Raw genomic sequence first — 22,985 nt, forward strand, 5'->3', positions numbered from 1 at the left:
AGGATGCGGAAAGGTCAGGGAATGACCACCGCATATCCCGGAGCAATATGGCCTTAGTTGCTAATGCTCCTAAAAACCAAATAACAACAACAACAACCATTGTTATTTTCTGTAATTACAAATGATATTGATGATGGTATTTCAGGCTTAATGTCCAAGTTTGCAGACGATACGATGATTGGCAGAGTTGTTAATGACACTATGCTGCTGCAACAGGATCTATAAAAGTTGAGCAGATGGGCAGAGAGGTGGCAAATGAAGTTTAACATTGACAAATATAAGGTACTACATATGGGAAGCAGTAACCCCAGAGTAACTTATCAACTCTGTGGTATTACACTGACAGTGGTAGAGAAAGAAAAAGGACCTGGGGGTAATTGTGCAGGCAGATATGAAGTTTTCTGAGCAGTGCAGACGTTCTGCAAGAGTAGCTCATGGTGTCTTGTCAATGATATACAGGAATTGTTCTAGCAGGGATAAGAAGGTGATATCCCCTTGTATAAGGCAATATTCAGGCCACACCTTGAGCACTGTATACAGGTCTGGAGACCTCATTTTAAGAAGGATGTAGAGCTGTTGGAACAAGTACAAAAAAGGGCAACAAGATTAGTGAATGAAACAAAGGGTTGCTCTTGTGAAGAAAGGCTTAAGTTTTGCAGATTACAGTGTTTGGAGACTAGGCACCTGCGAGGTGATCTGATTGAGGTGTATAAAACCTTGAATGGTTTGAGCATGCTCAATGCTGATCGGATTCTTCCTCTTGCTCAGAATAATCACATAAAAGGGCATAAATTCAAATTGAGGAAAGACAGTTGTAAGATAGATGTGCAGAAGTTTGCCTTTAGCCAGCAGGTAGTTGATTGGTGGAATCCAATCCATCTTTTGTGATGGAAGTTGATAGCCTAAATAAATTTAAGGCTGAGTTGGACAGGTATTTGGAACGAACAGAGGGGTGAAATGGGAGTGTTTTTTTTTTTTTTTTTTTTGGCTGATGCTGCATAAGCTTGCTTTCTTGCATTGTGTGCCTCTACTAAAGCTAATGTTATATGTATCCCATGCATTTTTCTTCTCTACCACATGTCTCATTAGTTCATCTCACATCCATTTAGGCCTAAACCTTGAATAATATTTCTTAGTTGGTATGTAAAGACTAGTAGCTTCCAAGATTAATTCTTTGAATGCTTCCCATTTTGAATTTGCTGTTGGTAACATCATCAGTTAGCCCCACTGTATAAAATTTAAATACTATCTCAGAACACCCATAGTCACCTTTACGAAAGCAAAAACCGTTCCCTTTACCCGTGATGGTAGTTACCTCTTTGAGTGAATCCCACTTCAGTACACTGTGATCACTGCCACCTAGTGGTCCTTTATCTGCAGATTCTTAATGCATGAAGAACCACTAGTGATAATCAGATCAAGAGTATTACTCCCTCTACTTTCCTCTCGATCATGTTGCTGTAGAAAAAAATCATCCAATAAATCCCCAAAAGCCTTGCTAGTGTGTGTGAGTGACCAACCCACAAATTCATGGGTTGGTCATGTTAAGTCATGTTTGTTAATGTTTGGTATGTCCCATGTCATAAATGAACATATTAATTACTGTAATGTTAAATCAGTAATCAATATGTGGGACCACTATTTTTGGTTATTATGGTGCCTGGCCTTTGTACTTAACCATTCATATGACAAAAATAAAAAAAAGCAACTTTTTTCTTTTCATTTTTTTTTTGAGACATATTATGAGGTCTATTTAGAAAAAAATAAAATAAAATAATAAATGAAAAATGAAAAAAAAAAGGAAAATGTCACTTCTGACCATTTGTGCCTCGTACACCTTGTTTACATTTCTCCCACTTATTGTGAACAAAGGTTTTTACAAGAACTTTGACTGGGATAATGACATTTAATAAAATTTTCCAATATAAAATTTACATGGACACTCATAATTTGAATATTTAGTTAGGAGCATAAATATTTTACTAAGTTTTTAAATTTTCTCTTTGTTACATGTGTCATTCTTATAAATTTTTGAACTATTGTACTTTGTTATACAGTTCAAGCTGGTTATTGTGATCAGTGGCATAGGAACACCTTGGCATTGGGGCAGGTTCCAAGGGCGCCAACAGGAGAAGGGTGCCACTGACAGGCCACATCTGTACAGTGGCAAGCTATTTCAACACTCGAGGCTAGTTGACAAAATGGCACCCCTCAATGATGTCAAATCAAGATGACAGCAGGGAGGGTGAAAATTAATTTTCACACGACGATTCAAGCCTGTATGCATCCATCTGAGTAACGTCTGTGTGGGTAGCACAGCGGTATCGTCACTGTCCTTCCCACACCAGGTGGAAAAGGCCCGGGTTTGAATCCCATCGATGACGAGAGGAACTTTAATGGGCTTTTTTCACTCCGTGGCTGAGTTAGTCGGTCTCAGGCATAGATAGTAAGGTCCCCCCCCCCCCCAGAAACTGTGGTTTTTCGTCCAGAAAAACAGACAAATAGACAAAAAAAGAAATGAAATAACTTAAAATAACTAAATGCAACAATGCATAATATGTTAAGAGTAAGAGTTTTATATCTATATAATATTGGTGTGGATACACCATAGATAACTCTTAAGAAAAAACTATGATAGTAGTGTGGGAGGCATCATTTCCTCTATATCTCATATTTTGCTCGATGATGGGCCAATAGCTTTAAAACGGTGCCGTTTCACTTCCACGAAACAACAGATGACCGCTTGTCGGGATAAAGGAAAACCACTCTTCTAAATCTCCAACATGATGCTTACAGTAGAAGGTTGACTACAGCCTAATGTCCGAATGTTTAATACACCTTGGTCTGCCCACTGGCTATGGATACACAAAAAGTAGTTGACCATCTCAACTTCTTGGTATGTGGGACAGGTAGACAGATAGGTTTTACAGGTTCCACTGAGTTGCAGATGGTAATCTCTTTATCTTTTAATTCGGGTGTAACAACAGCAGTATTGCTTGCTTGAAGGCCATGCGTACGAATGATGTGTACCCAGTTAAGTCTCATAATGCAGTCGTTATATGGAAAATTTTCTTCGTTCATAGAACGAAGAAAATTTTCGTTTCCATAAAATGCAGAAATAAAAAAATTCTAAAAAAATTGGGTAAAAAGAAAACATTTATCTCTAAATAGAAAAATTCGCTGTAAAGAAGTTTGTTAGAGGTCCGACTATACTTATTATTTATTATGATGTTACCAATTATCGAAAAAAGGCGCGTAGCCACGAATTTGCCAAAGGCGCCGAAATCCTAGCTATGCCTCTGATTGTGATCATTTGTTTTATGATATCACTTTTATGGAGTCCTGATTAGACTTATACTAATACATAGAAAAATTCTATTTATTGTAGTCAGCACTTTGGTTTGTGTTATCGCGTTTTTGCTTTATCATAAGCTTACACAGGTGCAGTGAAAGTGATTACATAACATTCAGATTTGTTTTTGAACTCTGACACATTGCATGGTGAGTTACTCATGTTGCTGTCTAGTTTGTATAGTTTTCAGTGTTGTTACTCCATGAAAGAAAGTATCCTACCAACCACTGAGTGTTTTACAGTGGAGAATTAACCATTTTCTAACTCTTTTCTAAAGTTTAATATTTTCTTTATTTGTTTTTAATAGTTTGTATGGATTTTCAGATACATTATGACAGTTTCATTTTTATTGATGATCTTCTTGAAGAAATAGTGGACAGTCAAATTAAATTTTTTTTTAAATTACTTTATTTCAAAGTTTTCTTTCTGTCCATCTATACTTTTTACATACACATTAAACATCAATAAACAGCTATATTCTTGTCTCTACAGTATCTTTCTGGAATAGAACATGATATAGCCAAGGAGGACATCTTTGTGTGTGCTCGGTGCAGAGAGTGTGAAGAAATTAGTTGCCAGCTCTGCATTGTGATGGGCCTTTATGAAAGCTTGAAGAGTAGGGTGGATGCCCTCAAAGGTATTAAAATGGAGGCCCATCGAGAGCTCAGCTGCCCAACTCAATGCCAGAGCTCACACCTGAGCAACAAGCAACACAGCAACAACTCCCAGGACAGAATATGTTGGCCCCACAGGAGGTAGCTATTGTTGGTGACTCTATTGTCAGGAAACAGGAAATTTATTGTACAAAAAGGATAAGTAGAATAGGACCAGGGTATGTCTGCGAAAGGCAAAAGTTGAAGACAGAGCAGATATCTTTTAAGGGCACAAAAGGAGGTATTGTTGTACATGTTGGCACTAATGACATTAAGAGTAGGAGATCTGCAGACTTAACAAGTACAGAGCAAAAGTTGCAAGTTAGGGCTAAATTTAAAAGTGTCTGCAATTCTGCCAGGCACTATAGGAATCAGTATATGAAGAGAGTCTTGTCAATCGATTCTGCCTTGGAGATATTGTGCAAGGCTCATGGGCACAATTTTTCTCAGTGTGATCTGTGCTTGATAATAGGAGAGACTGCTTCTTATAGGGACGGGATACATGGTGCCTCCGTAGCCAGGTGGGAAGGAGCAGCAGTGCATAGCACACGCTTCTTGATTAGACCGGGGTTCAAGCCCGTCACCACCAAATACGGAGGATGCGGAAAGGTCAGGGAGTGACCACCACATATCCCGGAGCAATATGGCCTTAGTTGCTAATGCTCCTAAAAAAACAAATAACAAACAAGATGTGATACACGTAAATAGAAAAGGTACAAGAATATTTGCTGATGCTATCAAGGTAGTGTTAGGTGGGTGGAACTGCTGGCTTGGGGGAGGATTCACAGATTAATAGATTAACAATAGCTGCAAGCAGAGGTGAAATTGATCCTTGCCCCATTTCTTTTGGAATGTGTAGCAGCCTGGAAAGCAAGGTTCAGGGAATTTCAAGGCCTGCTGTGAGTCATCATGGAACAAGTAACTACATGGGTTGTGTTAGAGTAACTAAGAGTAAGAACAGGTGCATGTATACTTGCATGTACACCAATGCTAGGAGCACAGTAAATAAATTTGATGAATTTGAAGTGCTGGTCAGGTCATCAAATGCAGACATTGTAGGGATAGCAGAGACATGGTGTCACTCAGACATAAGTGATGTTGAATTTGAATATGGAGAGTACAATGTATAGAGGAAGGATATGGTGTATAGTGTTGATTGTCAAGCAGCACCAGGGGTCCCTCAAATCAGCATTTGCATACCCTGTGTTTGCAGTACAAACTCTGTCAAGGCCAGAGATAGTGCAAGTTTTAGTGTTGCTCTGCATAGTGTTGGGTTGTGTTGTTCGTCTGGCCATTTAGCCGCAGTCTCCACATTACCCATTCTCTGCTCTGGGTAGGCAGGCTGTGTGTAGTATGGAATAAAAATGTCTCTGGTGGAGTAAACTCTGGATAATGACTGGGCTTGCCAGGGAGACCCAGTGAAAAAGAAAAAAAAAAACTCTGGAAAGTGAAAAAAGGAGTGGGGAAGACAGATGAAGGTAGAGAAAGTGGATGATAGAAAATGACGCTTTAACTTCCTATTTCCACCTGGAAATAAGATGTTAGAAGGATACAGGGGCACCCTTTTGGAAGGAGCCAATCCTCCACGGGGGAGATTGTTAAGAACAGGAAAAGATTTGTGGTGGTGGAGTCCACCAAACAAAAAAGGTTGCGTGGGAGGTGGGGAAGGGAGACAGAGTTTACAGGGGGATTAAAGTCATAAGGTAACGTATGTATTTGTGAGCTGCGGTCGGTGCAATAGGATATTTCCTAATCAATAATAAACGGTAGTGAAAAGATGCACAAATGTCGGTCAAAATATTTAATATTCAAATATTTGTACATAAAAAATATTCTGCATTACATACGTATATAATTATGCGGTAACTACTTACGTATCAAAATTAAACTTAAAATTCCAATTAAAATCATGAATTTAATTTATCTAAATTTATTTTAATTGATTTAATATAATTGATGAATTTAATCATGAAAAATGTGTCGATTTTGGGTTGTACTTTGGCCCTCTTCCTGGTAAACTAAAAGGGGTTTTAATTTTAAATCCCCCGCAGCTTTACCACCCAACAATAAAATCAACTAATCCTTCATCGCTTTGAAACTTGTCATGTTTTTTTCTTCTTTCAATATGAAACTTCTTTTAGGCATTCGTTTCCAAAAAAGTCCTTTATCTGTTAAAAACTTGTTGAGAAATATAACAAATAACACCCCTCTTCAATAATTTTAACAAGTTCTTTTTTGAAAGTTTCGGCTCCATGATCTGCACTAGCGGCTTCCCCCTAGATTTTAAATGTATTCAACCAGCCTTTACTAGTTTTAAATGGTCCCACTTTTTTTTTTTTTAGGTGAGTTTTCTTCAGATCATCATATAGGCTAATCTCTCTCTCTCTCTCTTTTTTTTATAATATTTAACTTAACTGAATTCTGCATTGGATATTCTTCAATAAAATTAGTTAAAGTCTCTCCATTTCAATCCTAATAGCCGGCCTAGCCCTAGTTGCTTGCAGTAGAACAGCTGTCTTTCCCACTGCTAAAATTAATTTTTTATTTTTCATAATAATTATTCTTACAGTTAAACTTGCCAGTCCTGAATTATGGCACACATCTGCTTGTCATTGACCGAAATCGATTCGCTTCAAAATGTCTAATTTAATTTTCAAATTCAGTCTTTTTCTTACATTTATAGTCTTCGTACTGCGTCCAGATGTTTTTGCTTTTTCATTCTTATCCGCCGTTATTAACTCTTCAAAAATGTACAATGTTCAACCCCAGGGGCTCACGTATGGTGAATATGGGCTTGGCACACCCAGGGTCCCCAGCTGGATATCATCATTCTTCTCTTTCTTGGATTCCCTTCTACTTCTCTCTCTCTTTCTCTCGGGGTAATTCAGAAATTTTTTTTTTTTTTTGTTGGTGCATCATTAAGCCTCAGGCTTCCTTGCACCATATGGCTAATAATAATAATACTTGATCATTTTTTAAAATGTTGATCTTGGAACTACGTAACAAGTCACTGTACTGCAATTAAATTAGCGTGTGAGAAAATTTCACTGAGCGTGGGAAAATTTCTCAAGTCAGCGTGGGAAACATTTTGCTATTCATTTTCAAGCTATCAACTCCATCAAATGAAACGATTTCGTTAAATATGCCAAAAATGCAATCTGTAAAAGAGCGTTATAGTGATTTGTGACAGTTATAGTCAGATATGGGTTATAATATAAGAACAGTGTTATAACGAAATAATGTAATGTGATTGAAGATGGGAATTTTGCCAACTGTGATGAAACAGTGCTGTACTATAAATTTCTTCCCAACAAGTCACTAAATTTTAAAAAGGCACCCAACAAAGAGGGCTTGAAACTAACAAAGAGAGATTTACTGTGTTACTGTGCACAAAGAAGAATGGAAATCACAAGCTATAGCCATTATGCATCAGTAAAAGTGAAGGTCCCTGGTGTTTTAAGCACGTCAACATGAAGTCTCTACCTGTGATTTATAAAAATAGCTCAAACGCTTGGATGACAAGAGATATTTTGCTTCACGATTTGAAAGTTGGTTTGTATCATTGGTGAGATGCCACTTGCTTTCCAAAAAACTTGAAGAAAATGCTCTGTTACTGTTGGATCACTGCCCACAGAGCCGCATTTACCATAAGGTGCAAGCAGAGCCGGCCCGAGGGGAGTGCGAGTGCACAAGGCCCCGCACCGCTGACTGATTTTGCAAAATAAAAATGGTTTCATTTTTTTTTGTTTTAATAATGTTGCAAAATCTAGCGGCATCACCATAAAATGGCCATATTTTTAATATACATAAGAAATAAAATGTCAGTAATCATGTTATTAACATTATCTGAAAGCCCGCCAAGAATTCTCCAAAGAACACGGAAAAATATATTTTCTTTCAAATACGTTTAAAATATCTCTCCTTACAAGTCACTCAGACGTACGATTATATGTTGCCAGTGTTTGCATAGTTATCGTACTCTAAAGGCTATATATACCACCTTTTCTATAAAACAGAAAAGAGTTCTTTACATATTTAAACTCAAGAAGGAAAGGGATGAATCAGATTGGTCCACTGGATATTGATGGTTCAACAGTTGAGGATCCTGCTCAGGTGGCTAACAATCTAAACGAGTATTTTGCATCTACATTCACGCATGAGGAGTTATTCAGGAAGGAGAATGACGTAGGTAAAGTAAACATTGGCGGTGAGCTGGATGATTTTGTAATAACTGAGAGGAAAGTGGAGGAGAGATTGTTGAGGATAAACATAAAAAAGGCACCTGGGGTGGATGGGATCTATCCAGTTATATTAAAGGAGGCAGCAAAGGAAGTAAGCAAACCCCTAGCCATAATTATGAGAGCCTCTTTGGACTCAGGGGACGTATCCATAGACTGGAGATGTGCAAATGTCACCCCAATTCACAAAGGAGGAGCAAAGGCTAACACAAGTAATTATAGACCTGTTAGTTTAACTTCTGTTCCAGGTAAATTAATGGAGGCACTGGTTAAAGAAGCACTGCAGGATCATCTAGACAAGAATTCAGTTATAGCTCAGACGCAGCATGGTTTTGTTAAGGGCAGGTCTTGCCTGACCAATTTGATTGGATACTATGATGTAGTCACAAAAGAACTGGATGCAGGGAATAACTTTGATATTATATATCTGGATCTTAGAAAGGCTTTTGATACTGTTGCACATGGAAGACTGCTGCACAAATTGGAGCACTGTGGCATTGGAGGCAAATTGCTGCTATGGATAAGAGGATGGTTGAGTGGCAGAAGACAGAGAGTGGTAATCAATGGACACTGCCCAACGTGGACTAATGTAATTAGTGGAGTTCCTCAGGGTTCAGTGTTGGGTCCGTTCTTGTTTTCGGTGTTTATGAATGATATTGATGAAGGGATATCAAGTTTAATGTCCAAGTTTGCAGATGATACAAAGGTTGGCAGGGTTGTTAAGGACACTACTGATGCTATGCTGCTGCAACAGGATCTGGAAAGGTTGAACAGATGGGCTGAGAGGTGGCAAATGAAGTTTAACATTGACAAATGTAAAGTACTACATATGGGAAACAGTAACCCCAGAGCAACGTATCAACTCTGCGGTACTACACTGACAGTGGTGGAGAATGAAAAGGACCTGGGGGTAATTGTGCAGGCAGATATGAAGTTCTCTGAGCAGTGCAGACGAGCTGCAAGAGTAGCTCATGGTGTCTTGTCAATGATATACAGGAATTTTTCTAGCAGGGATAAGGAGGTGATTATTCCCTTGTATAAGGCAATGGTTAGGCCACATCTTGAGTACTGTATACAGGTCTGGAGGCCTCATTTCAAGAAGGATGTAGAGCTGCTGGAACGGGTACAGAGAAGGGCAACAAGATTAGTGAATGGAACAAAGGGTTGCTCTTACGAAGAAAGGCTTAAGTTTTGCAAATTGCAGAGTCTGGAGACTAGGCACCGGCGAGGTGATCTGATAGAGGTGTATAAGGCTTTGAATGGTTTGAGTATGCTCGATGCCAATGGGATTCTTCATCTTGCTTAGAATAATCACCTCAGAGGGCATAAATTGAAATTGAGGAAGGACGGATGTCGGATAGATGTGCGGAAATTTGCCTTTGGCCAGCGGGTGGTTGGTGGTGGAACCGACTTCCATCACTTGTTATTGAAGTTGATAGCCTAAACAAATTTAAAGCTCAACTGGACAGGTATTTCGAACGAATGGAGGGGTGAAATGGGAGTGGTGTTTTTTTTTTTTTTTTTTTTTTGGCTGATGCTGAATAAGCTTGCTTTCTTGCATCATATGCCTCTACTAATGCTAATGCTAAATATATTTTCTTTCAAATACGTTTAAAATATCTCTCCTTACAAGTCGCTCAGACGTACAATTATATGTTGCCAGCGTTTGCATAGTTATCGTACTCTAAAGGCTATATATACCACCGACTAGGTTTTCTCGGCCCTTTTTCGCTTTGTCTTCGAGAGATCAAGTGAATTCGAAATTATTCAAAAAGTCGACTTAAACTTTCTTCTGAGAAAATTTTAAGTTTATAATACTGGTTTGACTAAAAAATAGTTAAATAAATACAATTTTCGATACCTTTTCTCAATTTGGATTTCTATAGTAAATGAGTAAAGAATTTCTTGTCTTATTTTATTATATATGTCTAAAGGTTGTGAAAAGTGATCGAGACCATTGTATTTATTTTGGTCAATATAAACGTAATTTTATAAAAAATATTGAGCTTATTTTCAGGCTTTTATAATTCTTTTGATCCTCTTAGTAGGTCACCGAATCATTAGCCTACCTTTAGGCCTCTACAATTCTTTTGAGTCTGTTAGTTACTCATTTTAAGCCTCTTTAGTAGACTACTCATTAACTACGCTTCTTTAGTAGGCCATTTACTCATTTGATCCTAATCTAGGCTACCGCAATATTATTGAGTCTCTTAGAGACCTTATAAACAATTAGGCTGATCGAAGCCTACAAATAAAAATAATATAATTGAAGTTTCATTTTTAATTATTGAATAAATATTCCCCACAAATACGAATATATATATATATATATATATATATGACAGCTGATCGTACATCGTACGTTTTTATCGCGTTCGCGAGGTGTGAAAATAAATACCATACAGTCAGTCCTCGTATAACACGTGTTTACATTACAGGAATTCGATCATACACGATTTATAAATACGGGAACGATATCTTATATAACACGAATCGAATTCACTTATGCACAATTCGCCTTCGTGTTTACAAGAAATAGCAGTCGAACGCAGAATCACCCCAACCGAACACAACACGATAGGAATGAAGAGAAGGTTCTGAAAATGTATTTGTTTTTTATATCAGTGAGGGGGAAACACATTTCACCATAATAACATAAAATCCAACACAATTCCAGCTATCAGCATAATCGCAAATGCAATTAGATCGAGTTTACTACCAGTTTATAACAGATTCCACTAGCAGGAACGCAACTGAAAAGTGTTTTTATTATTTTATGGTAGTAACCCCTAGAAATGTAATTTAGTAAAATGTGAGATGTTAATAGTGTATCTCTGCCTTTATGCTGTTGTTTATTCAGTTGCTACAGGCTTGCAGCTTTGTTTATGTGTGTGTCAAGCGTGCCTCCTCGTTTTGTAATTATGCTTTATTCCCTAAAAATGAGTAAAATACTTAAACGGTGTGAAAAGGAAGCGTCCTGGTGAAGACACTGCAGATTCGGAGAGAAAAAGAAAAGCAATATCGATAAACAGAGGTGGACTGGGTCAAAAATTCTTACCGGGAAAATTTATAGTGTCCTCATACTATGGTTTATGGCCAAAATCACACCGGCCTATGGCCCACTGGGGTTTCCCTGGTCAGAGGCCAGTCCACCTCTGTCGACAGAGAAAAATATGAAATTGTGAAACGCTTTGAGCAAAATGAAAGACCATGTGATATTGCACGTGCTACAGACCTAAATGAGGCAATGCTGAGAATTACAAAGAATGCGGAGAAAATAAAAACAACTTTCATAGCAGAACAACTCAAAGTGTAATTAAAATCCATTAGATTAAGACACAAAGAATTGGAAGAGATGGAACGGGTGTCATCTGTTTGGATAGAAAATCAAACAAAAAACAAGTTTGCTTACGATAGAAGCAAAAGCATTAGCAATATTTTATTACGTAATAGTCGTAATAAAATACGTAAGTATTTTATTACAATTATTTATTGTGTTTGGTAATGTTTTGGTTACAAATGTGTGTTCAATCTTCAGTGGTCGGCACCTAACCCTATTTTCCCCATAGGGCCTGTTGTTTATATTGCACGAGGGTTTCTAGGAACACAACTATCGTGCTATACGAGGACTGACTGTATTCGTATCTATTTCGCAAAATGACTAGTAGAGACAGAGCTGCAGGAAGAAAGTATATGTGTGGTTCTGATAAATTGAAGAAAAAAAGACAGAGAGAAGAAATTACGGAAAAACAGAGGAACTCCTTTGCAAAATTTTTTAAAACTGAAAATGTGCAACAAACTGAAGAAAAGCATAATTCACAGTTACTGGAAGTTCAAACTCGCGGAAATGAAATGACGCCGTGGGACATCCACGAAAACGATCCCGATCATCATAAAGCCAGCTCTCGTCCTAATGAAGAGGAAAGCGATGATAAGAAAACTGTAGAACGAGAAGATAATCATGAAGCAGAGGGAAAAGTACAGACGGAGGATTTTTTGTCAGCGTCGAACAAAGAACAAGATGAATTATTCTGAGGACCGCAGCTTCAAGAGAATCAACAAAGCGACGAAGACGAAAATGTCGATATCAGTGATCCTGGTACGTGGCCTGAAATTATAACTGATAAATTTAGAATGGCTATCATACAAAATGGCGTGACACAAGTAAAAAACTACGATTTTCCGAAAGATAAAAATAACAGAAGTTTTTCTGAAAATTATTACTTAAGAAAATTAATGAATGGGGAACGTCAAGAACGAAGGTTACTTTACTCAAAGTACAAAGATGCCACATTGTGTTATGCGTGTAAGTTATTCTCTTCAAATATCACTTCTCTGTGTTTAACGGGACTTAACGATTGGGTACATTTAAGTTCACGATTACAAAGTCACGAAAGATCAGAATATCATTTACAAGCTATGTACAAATTGTTACAACTCGAAAAGAATTTGAAACTTGGAAACACTATTGACAAAGAACATGAAAAAATAATTAAAAACGAAACACAGCGTTTAGAATGTGTTTGTGAACGAATAGTGGCTGCAATTTTATATTTATCAGAGCATAATTTGGCGTTCAGGGGCAGTAGCGATGCTTTATATAAACCGCACAACGGTAATTTCTTAGGTCTCATAGAATTACTTGCAAGATTTGACCCAGTCATGAAACAACATTTGGATCAGTGCGTAGAATCAACATTGCATTCCTATTTATCTCATAGAATACAAGATGAACTGATTTCTGCTTTGGCTAAAAAAGTTAGAAAGGAAATAATAAATACAGTTAAGACAGCTAAGTATTTCACAATTTTATTAGACTGCACTCCAGACGTAAGCCATCAAGAACAATTATCTGTTATTTTAAGTTATGTTAATGTAGATAACTCTGAAAGTGATGTGAGTATACAAGAACGATTTATTTGTTTTGAAATAGTAAAAGACTCGACAGGAAAAGGGTTATCAGCCAAAATTGAAAGCATATTAGAAAAGGAAGAATTAGATTTATGGAACTGTCGAGGACAGGGGTACGATAATGGAGCTAATATGAGAGGTTTATATAAAGGCGTGCAAGCACTTATCCTGCAAAAGAATTCCAAAGCACAGTATATGCCCTGCGGAAGTCATAATTTGAATTTAGTTCTTGGACACATTTCAAAATCATCTTCTTTTGCAAATTCATTTTTTGGGACTTTACAAAGCATATATAATATTTTTGCAAGTTCTGTGATACGCTGGGATATATTAAAAGAGCATGTCAAACATCTTACTCCAAAACCACTGTCAGAAACGAGGTGGGAATGTCGCCTCGAAAGTGTGAAATCTGTGAGATACCAAGTACCACAATTTTCTCTAGCTTTGAAATACCTTTATGAACATACCAGCGACATGAAAACGAAATCCGAAATCCAATCAATCGAAAATAAACTTACTTCATTTGAATTTTTATTAAATTTGGTCATTTGGTATGACATACTGAATGAAGTAAATATTGTGAGCAAGATATTTCAAAATTCAAATATAGATATCGGTACTGCAAATGCACATTTAAAAGGCCTTTTAAATTTTTTTGAACATTATCGTGAATCGGGATTCGAATCTTCTTTAATAACTGCAAAGGAAATAGCTGAATGATTACAGGTGACATCTGAATTTAAGAATCAAAGAACTGGACGAAAAACAAAGCAATTTTGTTATGAAGGAATCGATCAGCCTATTTCATCAGGCGAAGAATATTTCAGAATTCAATATTTTCTAGTCATAATTGATGGTGCGATTATTTCTTTTAAGAAAAGATTCAAAATTTATCACAAACATGAGACATCATATGGTTTTTTATATAATTCGGATAATATTCAAAAACTGACTGAAAACAATCTTCTTAAATGTTGCAAAGACTTAAATGCGACCTTGCAAGACGATATTGATTGCATTGATTTATTTAATGAAATTAACATTTGTCATCGAGTTTTGCCTTCCAGGATCACAATGTTACAAATATTACAATATTTACGGAAAAATAATTTATTTGAATTGTATCCAAATTTTGTTACTGTTCTGAAAATTATATTAACCTTACCAATTACCGTCGCATCTGCAGAAAGATCTTTCTCAAGATTGAAAATAATAAAAAATTACTTGAGATCTAGCATTAGTCAAGAACGATTTACCTCCTTAGCCATTTTATCTATCGAATCCGAAATAGCCAAAAAACTAAATTATGATGATATTATCAATGAATTTGCTGTAAAACATGTAAGAAAATGAAACAAAAATCACATATTGTGACCTTATTCCATTAAGTTGCATACCAAATTGTATTTTATAAGTATATGAAGCAATTATTTTTCTTATTTGATTTATTAAAGATTTTTTTGTAATTGAAATGTTAATTTTATTAAAATAATTTAATTATTTATCATTTTCATGTAATCCTTATTAAACCAATTTGTGCAATGTAATAAATATCAAAATTCAATAAATTGTTTTGTTGTACGAAATTTGTATCAAGGCCCCGCTTTTGTTCGGGCCGGCACTGGGTGCAAGCTGGGGGCCTCACTTTAAAACATAACTCACAAACAACTATATAAAAAACAGTCTAGTTATAGTTGCAAAATAAAATACTTATTTTTAAATATTAAATTCATAATATAAAAACTAGAGTCCCTGAAAAATGTGTGAGGCCTCCCACCTCCAAAATTTGAAATATTGTTTTATCGCATGGCCGTAACCAGTCGAAGTTAACCGTCGTTCATACGCACACGTAACGACTGAGAGTTTAGTTACCATTAGTATTTGTATAGCAGTATACAAGTACATATACCTATGGTTATAATTATATGGTTAAAGTAGCTGTCGGAGTTGGTAAGAATATATTTTTCAATAAATTTATTATTGTTATTTTTAACAAAACTAAGATTTTTTTGTACAGAAAAATACTATTCTTTCTTTTTTTTATTTTTTAGCTTTTAACATAATTATTTTTAATTTTAATTGGTTTCTTGATCTTTTCATGTAATTTTTATAGTGAGTACTAAATTCTTGAGTATTTAGATCTATACTTATTTCTTTATAATTGTATGTAACAGTAATATAGTATGTAAAAGTAATTATATGTAACATATAATGAAATAAATATAGATCTAAAACTCAAGAATTTAGTACTCATTATAAAAATTAATTTTAATATTTTGGATTTAATAAATATTTATTTCGCTTTTAATAGTATAACACACGTAATGCCAAGAAAGTTTGAATCCAGAGCTAATAAAAGAAAATGACTCAGAGAAAAGGCAAAACAGCTAAATAGTCAAAAAGGGACAATTTTGTCTTTCTTATGTCCTTCTGAAAATGAAGAATTTCATAGAACTAAAGATGTACCTCAAATTACTTGAAATGAAAGTGAAACATTGCTATCAGTATCAGGAGACGAAAATGAGAATGAAGATCATCAAAATAATGTGCACAATATAGAAGAAGTAAATGAAACAAGTACAGACTCCAATTTTCAATTGGAGTCTGTACTTACCAGAAAGCAAGTTATCTCTTATCCTACTGATATAGCCGTGTGGTCAATTAGTATTGAAAAAATTTATTGAGCATATTTTAATAAATATGCCTCAGAATGTTGGTAAAATCGAAAATTTAAAAAAAGAATTCACAGAACGCAATAGAATATATGTCAGAAATGTAAATGTATCACATTTTTACTGTAAAAAGACAAATGGTACAAAGGAGAAATGAGAGTGGCTAATTTTTTCGAAACAAGCAAATCAATTTTCTGCTTTGTTTGTAAATTGTTTTCTAAGTCAAATAATAACTTAATGAAGAGTTTTAATGACTGGAGAAATATAATGCAAACCTTATGTGATCACGAGCGTTCTACTGAGCACATACGAGTGATGTGCACATATTGCAAAAGAAAGTCAAGTTCTTCAAATAGTCATATTGATTCTGAATTGATGAAACAAATACAATCTGAAGAAAATTATTGGAGAGAGGTTTTAAAAAGAATAATAGGCACTCACATCTGGTGAGTATGGGCTTGGCACACCCAGCATCCTGAGCTGGATATCATCATTCTTCTCTTTCTTGGTGATTCCTTTCTACTTCTGTGAATATCTCTCTCAGGGTAACTCAAGAATTTTTTTTTGGCTGGTGCGGCATAAGCCTCAGGCTTCCTTCCACCATATGGCTAAAAATAATAATTATTATAGCTAATAATAGTTACTGAGTAAATTGGGACTATCGTTTAGAGGCTATACAAATGATATGATATTTTTTCTGATTTTTGTGGAAATTATTTATTGTGTTTACATTATTTAAGTGAATTTGATGATTTTTTAATCATCAAAGTTTGATATAAGAAATACGCAAACTGTGGTTCTTTCAGATTATCTTTCTTACCACACTTGTGATGAATTCATAGAGTTAATAGCTAATAAAACAAGAGAAACATTAATATCAGAAATTAAGGAAGCTGCTTATTTTGCAATAATACTCGACTCAACACCAGACATTGCCCATATTGACCAACTAGCTATTATAATTAGGTACGTTACAGCAAATTCTGACATTAGAGAAACATTTATTGGGTTCATCAGTATTACACAACATAATTCATTATATTTAGAAGAGGTAGTATTAAAAAAAATTAGAATTATCTTTGGATATAAAAATGTGCAGAGGGCAAAACCATGATAATGCTGCCAATATGAAAGGTGTCTATATAGGTTTACAAGCTAGTCTGAAAAAACATAGTCCCTCTGCACATTACATACCATGCTCTAGTCGTTCCTTAAATTTAATTGGCAACTGTGCCGCGGAATCTTGTCCGGAAGCAGTGCAATATTTTTGTTTTGTTCAAAATGTATATAATTACTTTTCATCTTCAACAAGAAGATGGGACATACTCCTTAAACATTTAGAAAAACAAATCTTTAACAGTTAAAAGACGTGAAACGAGGTGGTCAGCAAGATGCAATATATTGGCATTGAAACATGGATATAAACAAATTAAGGAGGCATTACTTGAACTATCCATTTCTCCTTATGAAAAACCTATTTCTAAATTAGAGAGCTCATCACTAACTGAAAATTTTGACAATTTAGAAAGAGCGATTTTAACAATTGTGTGGGACAAAATTTTACAACGAATAAATGCAACTAGTAAATCTCTAAAAGATCCCGATATGGATTTACTATTAGTTAATAATTTGTTACAGTCGTTAGTTGGTTTTATTTTAGATATAAGAAATAGTTTTGCTGCTTTAAATGAAGAAGCGAATTTATTAACAGATGAGACACAATTTAAAGATGGGAAGAAAAGAATGAAAAAACGTGTGATGAAATTTCATAATCCGACGATGACATTATATTACATGGAAAAGAAAATTTCAATGTTAATACTTTTAATGTCATTTGCGATAAGCTAATTTTGGAAATTAACGAAAGGACGAAAAGCTATTTAGACATATTAGATATGTCTAAATTTTTAAAGAAAGATATAGATCAAGACAAGTACATGACTAGTATTAACAAAATTTTAACAAAACTTATTGGACTGATATTGACTTGGAAAAATTTATTGACAAAATTAAGAAATTTTTAATAATGATGAAAGAAGAAAAATTTTCAATTAAAAATATGTACCAATTTATAAACGACGGGTTAAGGTCTACCTTCCCGAACGTAGAAACTATTTTTAAAATATTTTTGACTATGCCTATTTCAAACTCAAGTGCTGAACGCTCATTTTCGGTGTTGAAACAAATTAAAAGTTATTTAATGCAAAATTATTTGAAGCAACTTGCACCAAAATAAAATAAGTGACCTATCGTTATTATTCATTGAATCAGATGCAATGGACTCAATTACTTATGATGATATTATAGATATATTTGCTAATACCAAAGCCAGAAAAAAAAAAAACTGTTAGTTATTTTTTTTTTTTAAATTTAATACATTTATACTTATGTATGAATAATACTTTATTTTTATTAAAAAATATATTTATGAATTTGATTAACTGAAATAAACGTTTGAAGCAATTTTTTTTTTACTTTGTACTGACTTGACCTGACCTTTTGGGGCCTCATAACTGTGTTGCGCCTAGGGCCTTCAAAAGTGTAAATTGCGCCCTGACTGCCCAGCTCATCCTTTGGTTGATGTACTAAAATCGAAAGAGCAAGATCAAAGTCATGTTTCTGCCAAGGAACACAACTGCACTAATTCAGTCCATGGATCAAGTCATTATTCAAGCCTTCAAAGCCTACTATTGTAGTGTGCTACTTTCTGATGTTGTGAACTCAGAAATTCAAGTTCTAGAATTTCTGAAAACATTAATACTGTAACATTATTGGTATCTCATTTTTCCAATGCATTTTTCCAACAGCAATTGAAAACTGCTAGAAAAAAATGTATTGGAAAAATGAGATCACTGATAATAATCTTGCATTTTCAGAACAGGAAGCAAAGGCTGCTTGTAATATTTGGTGGCAGCCATGAAGCAAATGACCTGGCTGTTTGGATTGAGGTGGATGCAGAAGCTCCAGTTGTGTATTACCTGAGCAAGGAAGAAATTACAGTCTCTGTGAACTCTGGGAAGACAATCAACAAACAGAAGGCCAGTGACATTAGGCAGTGACTCAAAAGATAATGTAGATAACTCGTGTAAAGAGAAAGCACCAGAAATTATATAAAGTTCTTGAAAATATTAATGAGGTTATGGCATGGTTAGAACGTCAGAGTGATAGTGAACATCTTCATTTATTGTATCTGACCACTATTAAGAATTATGTACTGAAAAAATGCTGTCATCAGTTCTGGAAAACTAAATTACATGACTATTCTAGAATGGATGTGTAAAATGTAAGTTCTATACATCCATTCTGAAATAGTCATGTAATTCTGAAATAATCTGAAATAGTCATGTAATGACTATTTCAGAATGGATGTGTAAAATGTATGTATTAGTAGAATGTAAAGAGAATGATATAACCTTTAATACTTTGTCTTTTAATCCGTATGCTCATAAAACATTAATGAAATATTTATTTACTAAGTGAAGTGTATTTACTGGTATGTTAAAAAAACTTGAAAAAAAATGGTAAAATTTTTTCGGCTATAACATGAGTATTAAAGTTGTCACCTGACACCCATGTCATATCAAGGTTGCACTGTATTTGTATGACAGATTTGATATTTTTAAAATCTGTCATGTAGTTATCTCTCTACAATACAATAAAGAAAAACGAAAAAAGGGGTTTAATAAAGAAGCCTAATGCTCTGTTTAGACAGTTTATGTAATTGCAGGTCCACCCATTTAAAATATCTGTACAATACAATGTTCAGTGAGAACCATCTGCCATCTCGTCACAAAAAATAAACAGCATGTGACACAGAAGGCACATCTGAAGGCTGGTCAAACCAAAAATGTTGAGACATGGTTTTAGTGTCTCATAGGGGTTCACTAACTTGTTAATATTTGGATAACAGTGCTGATGTTTCAAAATGAACAACTAGCATTTTAAAATGTTACTTTTGCATTATAAAGTGCTAAGGTAGAAAGTTTCTGCCTTCCTATCTTTATGAGTTTACATGATTTATGTGTACATATTTGTTTTTCCTTTTTTTTTTTTTTAGCTTTTATTGGAGGTTCCTTTTGTTCTGAAGAGCTATTAAGAGAACTTCAAATATTGTTCAATATCAAATCTTTAACTGTAAGTATTTAAAAAATGTTAAACAGTAAAACTAAAGATAATTATATGATGAACTTTTTCAATAAATAATGATTGTTGTTGAGGGTTTTTTGCTGCATCAGCATCTTAGGTTACATTATGCAGGTGTATTATGTCTGAACAAGTGTGAGTTTGTGGGCTGATTTGTATACGCTGAAGGAAATCTGGAATAACTACTCACAGAGGAAACCCTACTCCCTCTGTCTGAAATCAGCAAACCACAGTCTTTATTGAAGAGGTGTTTTAAGAATTCTTCAAGTCTCCAACAGAATTTGAATCTAGTCTTCTCCAGACAAGCCACTCCAGGAAAGTGGCTTCTCCAGGAAAGCCACTTTACCAGAGCTCCCCAGTGGGCAGCTTGAAAGCTACATGTCTCATGAAGCCATTCTGAGTGGCTCACAGAGTCATCCCAAGTATTTTGTGACTGCTTAGGGCAGTGGTTTTCAACCAGGGTGCTGCAACAACGTTCTAGGGGGTGCCACGTAATTTGGGTTTAAGTTACTTAAACTTATTATTATTTTTTAATTTATATGTTTATTTCATTATAAAGAGGTGTACAGTATCTTTTTAATTTTGTGGTGATCTATAATTGATGTTTACTTAGTACTTCTATATAAAGAATAAAATTATGTACTGTATATATATAATTAGTATTATGAAATGTAATTTTTATAATTATATTATTGTAATAAACAGCATATAACATATATATTTTTTAATATTATATACAGGGTGTCTCAAAAATATTGGTACAAACGTTTAGGGGAGGTAGGTAACATCTAAAGGAATGTAAATCGCATAGGAACCCATAACCGGAAACGTCACCGTAGTCGGTACACGGCGCTGTTCATCAGTTCGCGAGAGGGAGAATTTCTGGTTTACTCATTCAAGCAGTAGTCGCCGCACGAAGAGCATGCATCGATATACGAACTGTGAGTTGGCAGACATGCACCTAGCGTATGGATTAGCAGAGGGCCCACACGGTGTGCGCCCCCATGCGGCACAACATCGCTTCACAATAAATGTGCGGGCAGGTATGGTCGGTGACTGCTTAGTCGCCCCATACCTGTTACCATCCCGCATGAACTCCGCTAAATATTGGATCTTTCTTGAACAAGTTCTACCAGGGTTACTTGATGTTCCAGCAAATATGAGATGCAACATTTGGTTTCAACATGACGGGGCACCTGCCTATTATGGAAGGTGTGTTCGTGACCATTTGAACAGGCGTTTTGGGCATCGATGGATTGGTCGTGGTGGACCCGTTGCCTGGCCCCCATGCTCACCTGATTTATCGAGCCTTGATTTATTTTTGTAGGGGCCCTCAAATCTATCGTGTATGAATCGCCTGTGGAGACGGAAATGGATCTCGTGGCAAGACTCGTCTGTGTTGCTACTGTCAAAGAAACTCCAGGTGTGTTCGACCGTGTCCGCCAATCCATGCTGCGTCGGTGTCACGTATGCATCACGTCTCATGGTGGAGCCTTAGAGCATCTGTTGTAACATCATGAAATGCATCCATCTCGTACTCCATTGTTAATATTATGTCAAATAAATGTTTGCCACTAATTACTGTCTTGTGTCATTTCTGCTTCTTGTGCCTCTGCTACTTTGACGTTTCCAGTTATGGGTTCCTATGCGATTCACATTCCTTTAGATGTTACCTACCTCTCCTAAACGTTTGTACCAATATTTTTGAGGCACTTTGCATATATATATATCCAAATTATATAAGTTATATAATTTGGATATAACTTATATAACTTATATAATTTGGACATACCTAACGACCGATGTAATGTTCTATCGTTTGATGGCATTAATCGGTTAGTTCTATATGTAACACTTAATAATTTTATATATTTGTAACACTTAATAATATTTTATATATATTTTACAATTTAACTCTGGAATATTTGGATTCTTTATATATATATATATATATATACGGATATATACAGAGAGAGAATCGGATCAAACAGGCAGAAAACTGAGTAGGGATGCCACAAAATAAAATAAATTACATAGGGGTGCCGTTATTAAAAAAAATGTTGAAAACCACTGGCTTAGGGTTTCAATTTTTTCCATTTTCTTCTGAATGTTGCTGTTGAGTAGCAATTTTGAAAGATTTAACTTTTAAAAAGTTTTAAGAATTCTATACTTATAGGAACTAAAATTTAAATAAAAGTTTTTTTACAATGAATTTTATGTGGTAATTTTTATTTTCATAATTTACCCATGGTGGTGCACCACATTTTTGAAATTTAAATATAACTCACAGTTGATAAAAAAAAAAAAACCTAAGGACTCCAATTATGTCATTCTAGAGAAAGTTTGATAATATAAAATATGAAATTACATACAGTGAAGTCTCAGTATAATGTAAGTACAGAGGACAACTTTAACATCTGTGTTATAAGCTAACCACATTACAGCTAAAAAATAAAATTTACCCATTGTTTTTAACATGAAGAACCAATGACTAAAAGGCCTTAACAAAGCATTTAACAAACAAAAAGCAAGTATTTTTATTTTATTTTTTATTGTGAGAAAGTTTCATTTCACATTTTTTTAAAAACTTTCCTATTTTGATATAAGTTGACAAAATAAATTAACATTTTGTCAAATAAATATTTCTGTAGTTTAAAAAAAAATACTCTACTTCAGTAGTTCTAAAACTAGTGGCCTAAGGATTCCCTTTGAAAAATTTTCTGCAGACACCCCTTAAGCTAAACAAAACTATTTGTGCTGCAAATTATGGCTAAGGCTATGCTAGCATGAGAAGCACTCAAAGCTTCGATGAAATTAACCGGTAAAAGTACTTTGCCGTAACGGCATTTGTATTGTTGCTCGCTTGGTAAACAGACGGTGGGTGTTATCGGTCTGGAGTAGAAGTTGAATCCCACGGGAGATTGAAATCCTCCCGAAGTTGGGGGGGGGGGTTAACCTGACCTTTTTTGTTAGAATCACTAATTGAATCATGAACAGACTCATATTGGAAGTTCTG

General features: G+C 35.1%; 1 protein-coding gene across 1 annotated transcript in view; it reads left to right on the plus strand.

Annotated features, from left to right (window-relative positions):
- LOC150079653 (medium-chain acyl-CoA ligase ACSF2, mitochondrial-like) overlaps window positions 1–22,985 on the plus strand; it is a 214,685-nt gene that overhangs the window by 138,845 nt on the left and 52,855 nt on the right. Inside the window, exon 11 of the mRNA XM_090382505.1 lies at window positions 19,884–19,960. Within this exon, the coding sequence (XP_090238631.1) occupies window positions 19,884–19,960 (77 nt within the window). The remainder of the gene's footprint in view (window positions 1–19,883; window positions 19,961–22,985) is intronic.

This window comes from Mastigoproctus giganteus, chromosome 10 (assembly GCF_048544385.1).
Source record: "Mastigoproctus giganteus isolate SK-2022 chromosome 10, ASM4854438v1, whole genome shotgun sequence".
NCBI lineage: Eukaryota > Metazoa > Arthropoda > Arachnida > Uropygi > Thelyphonidae > Mastigoproctus > Mastigoproctus giganteus.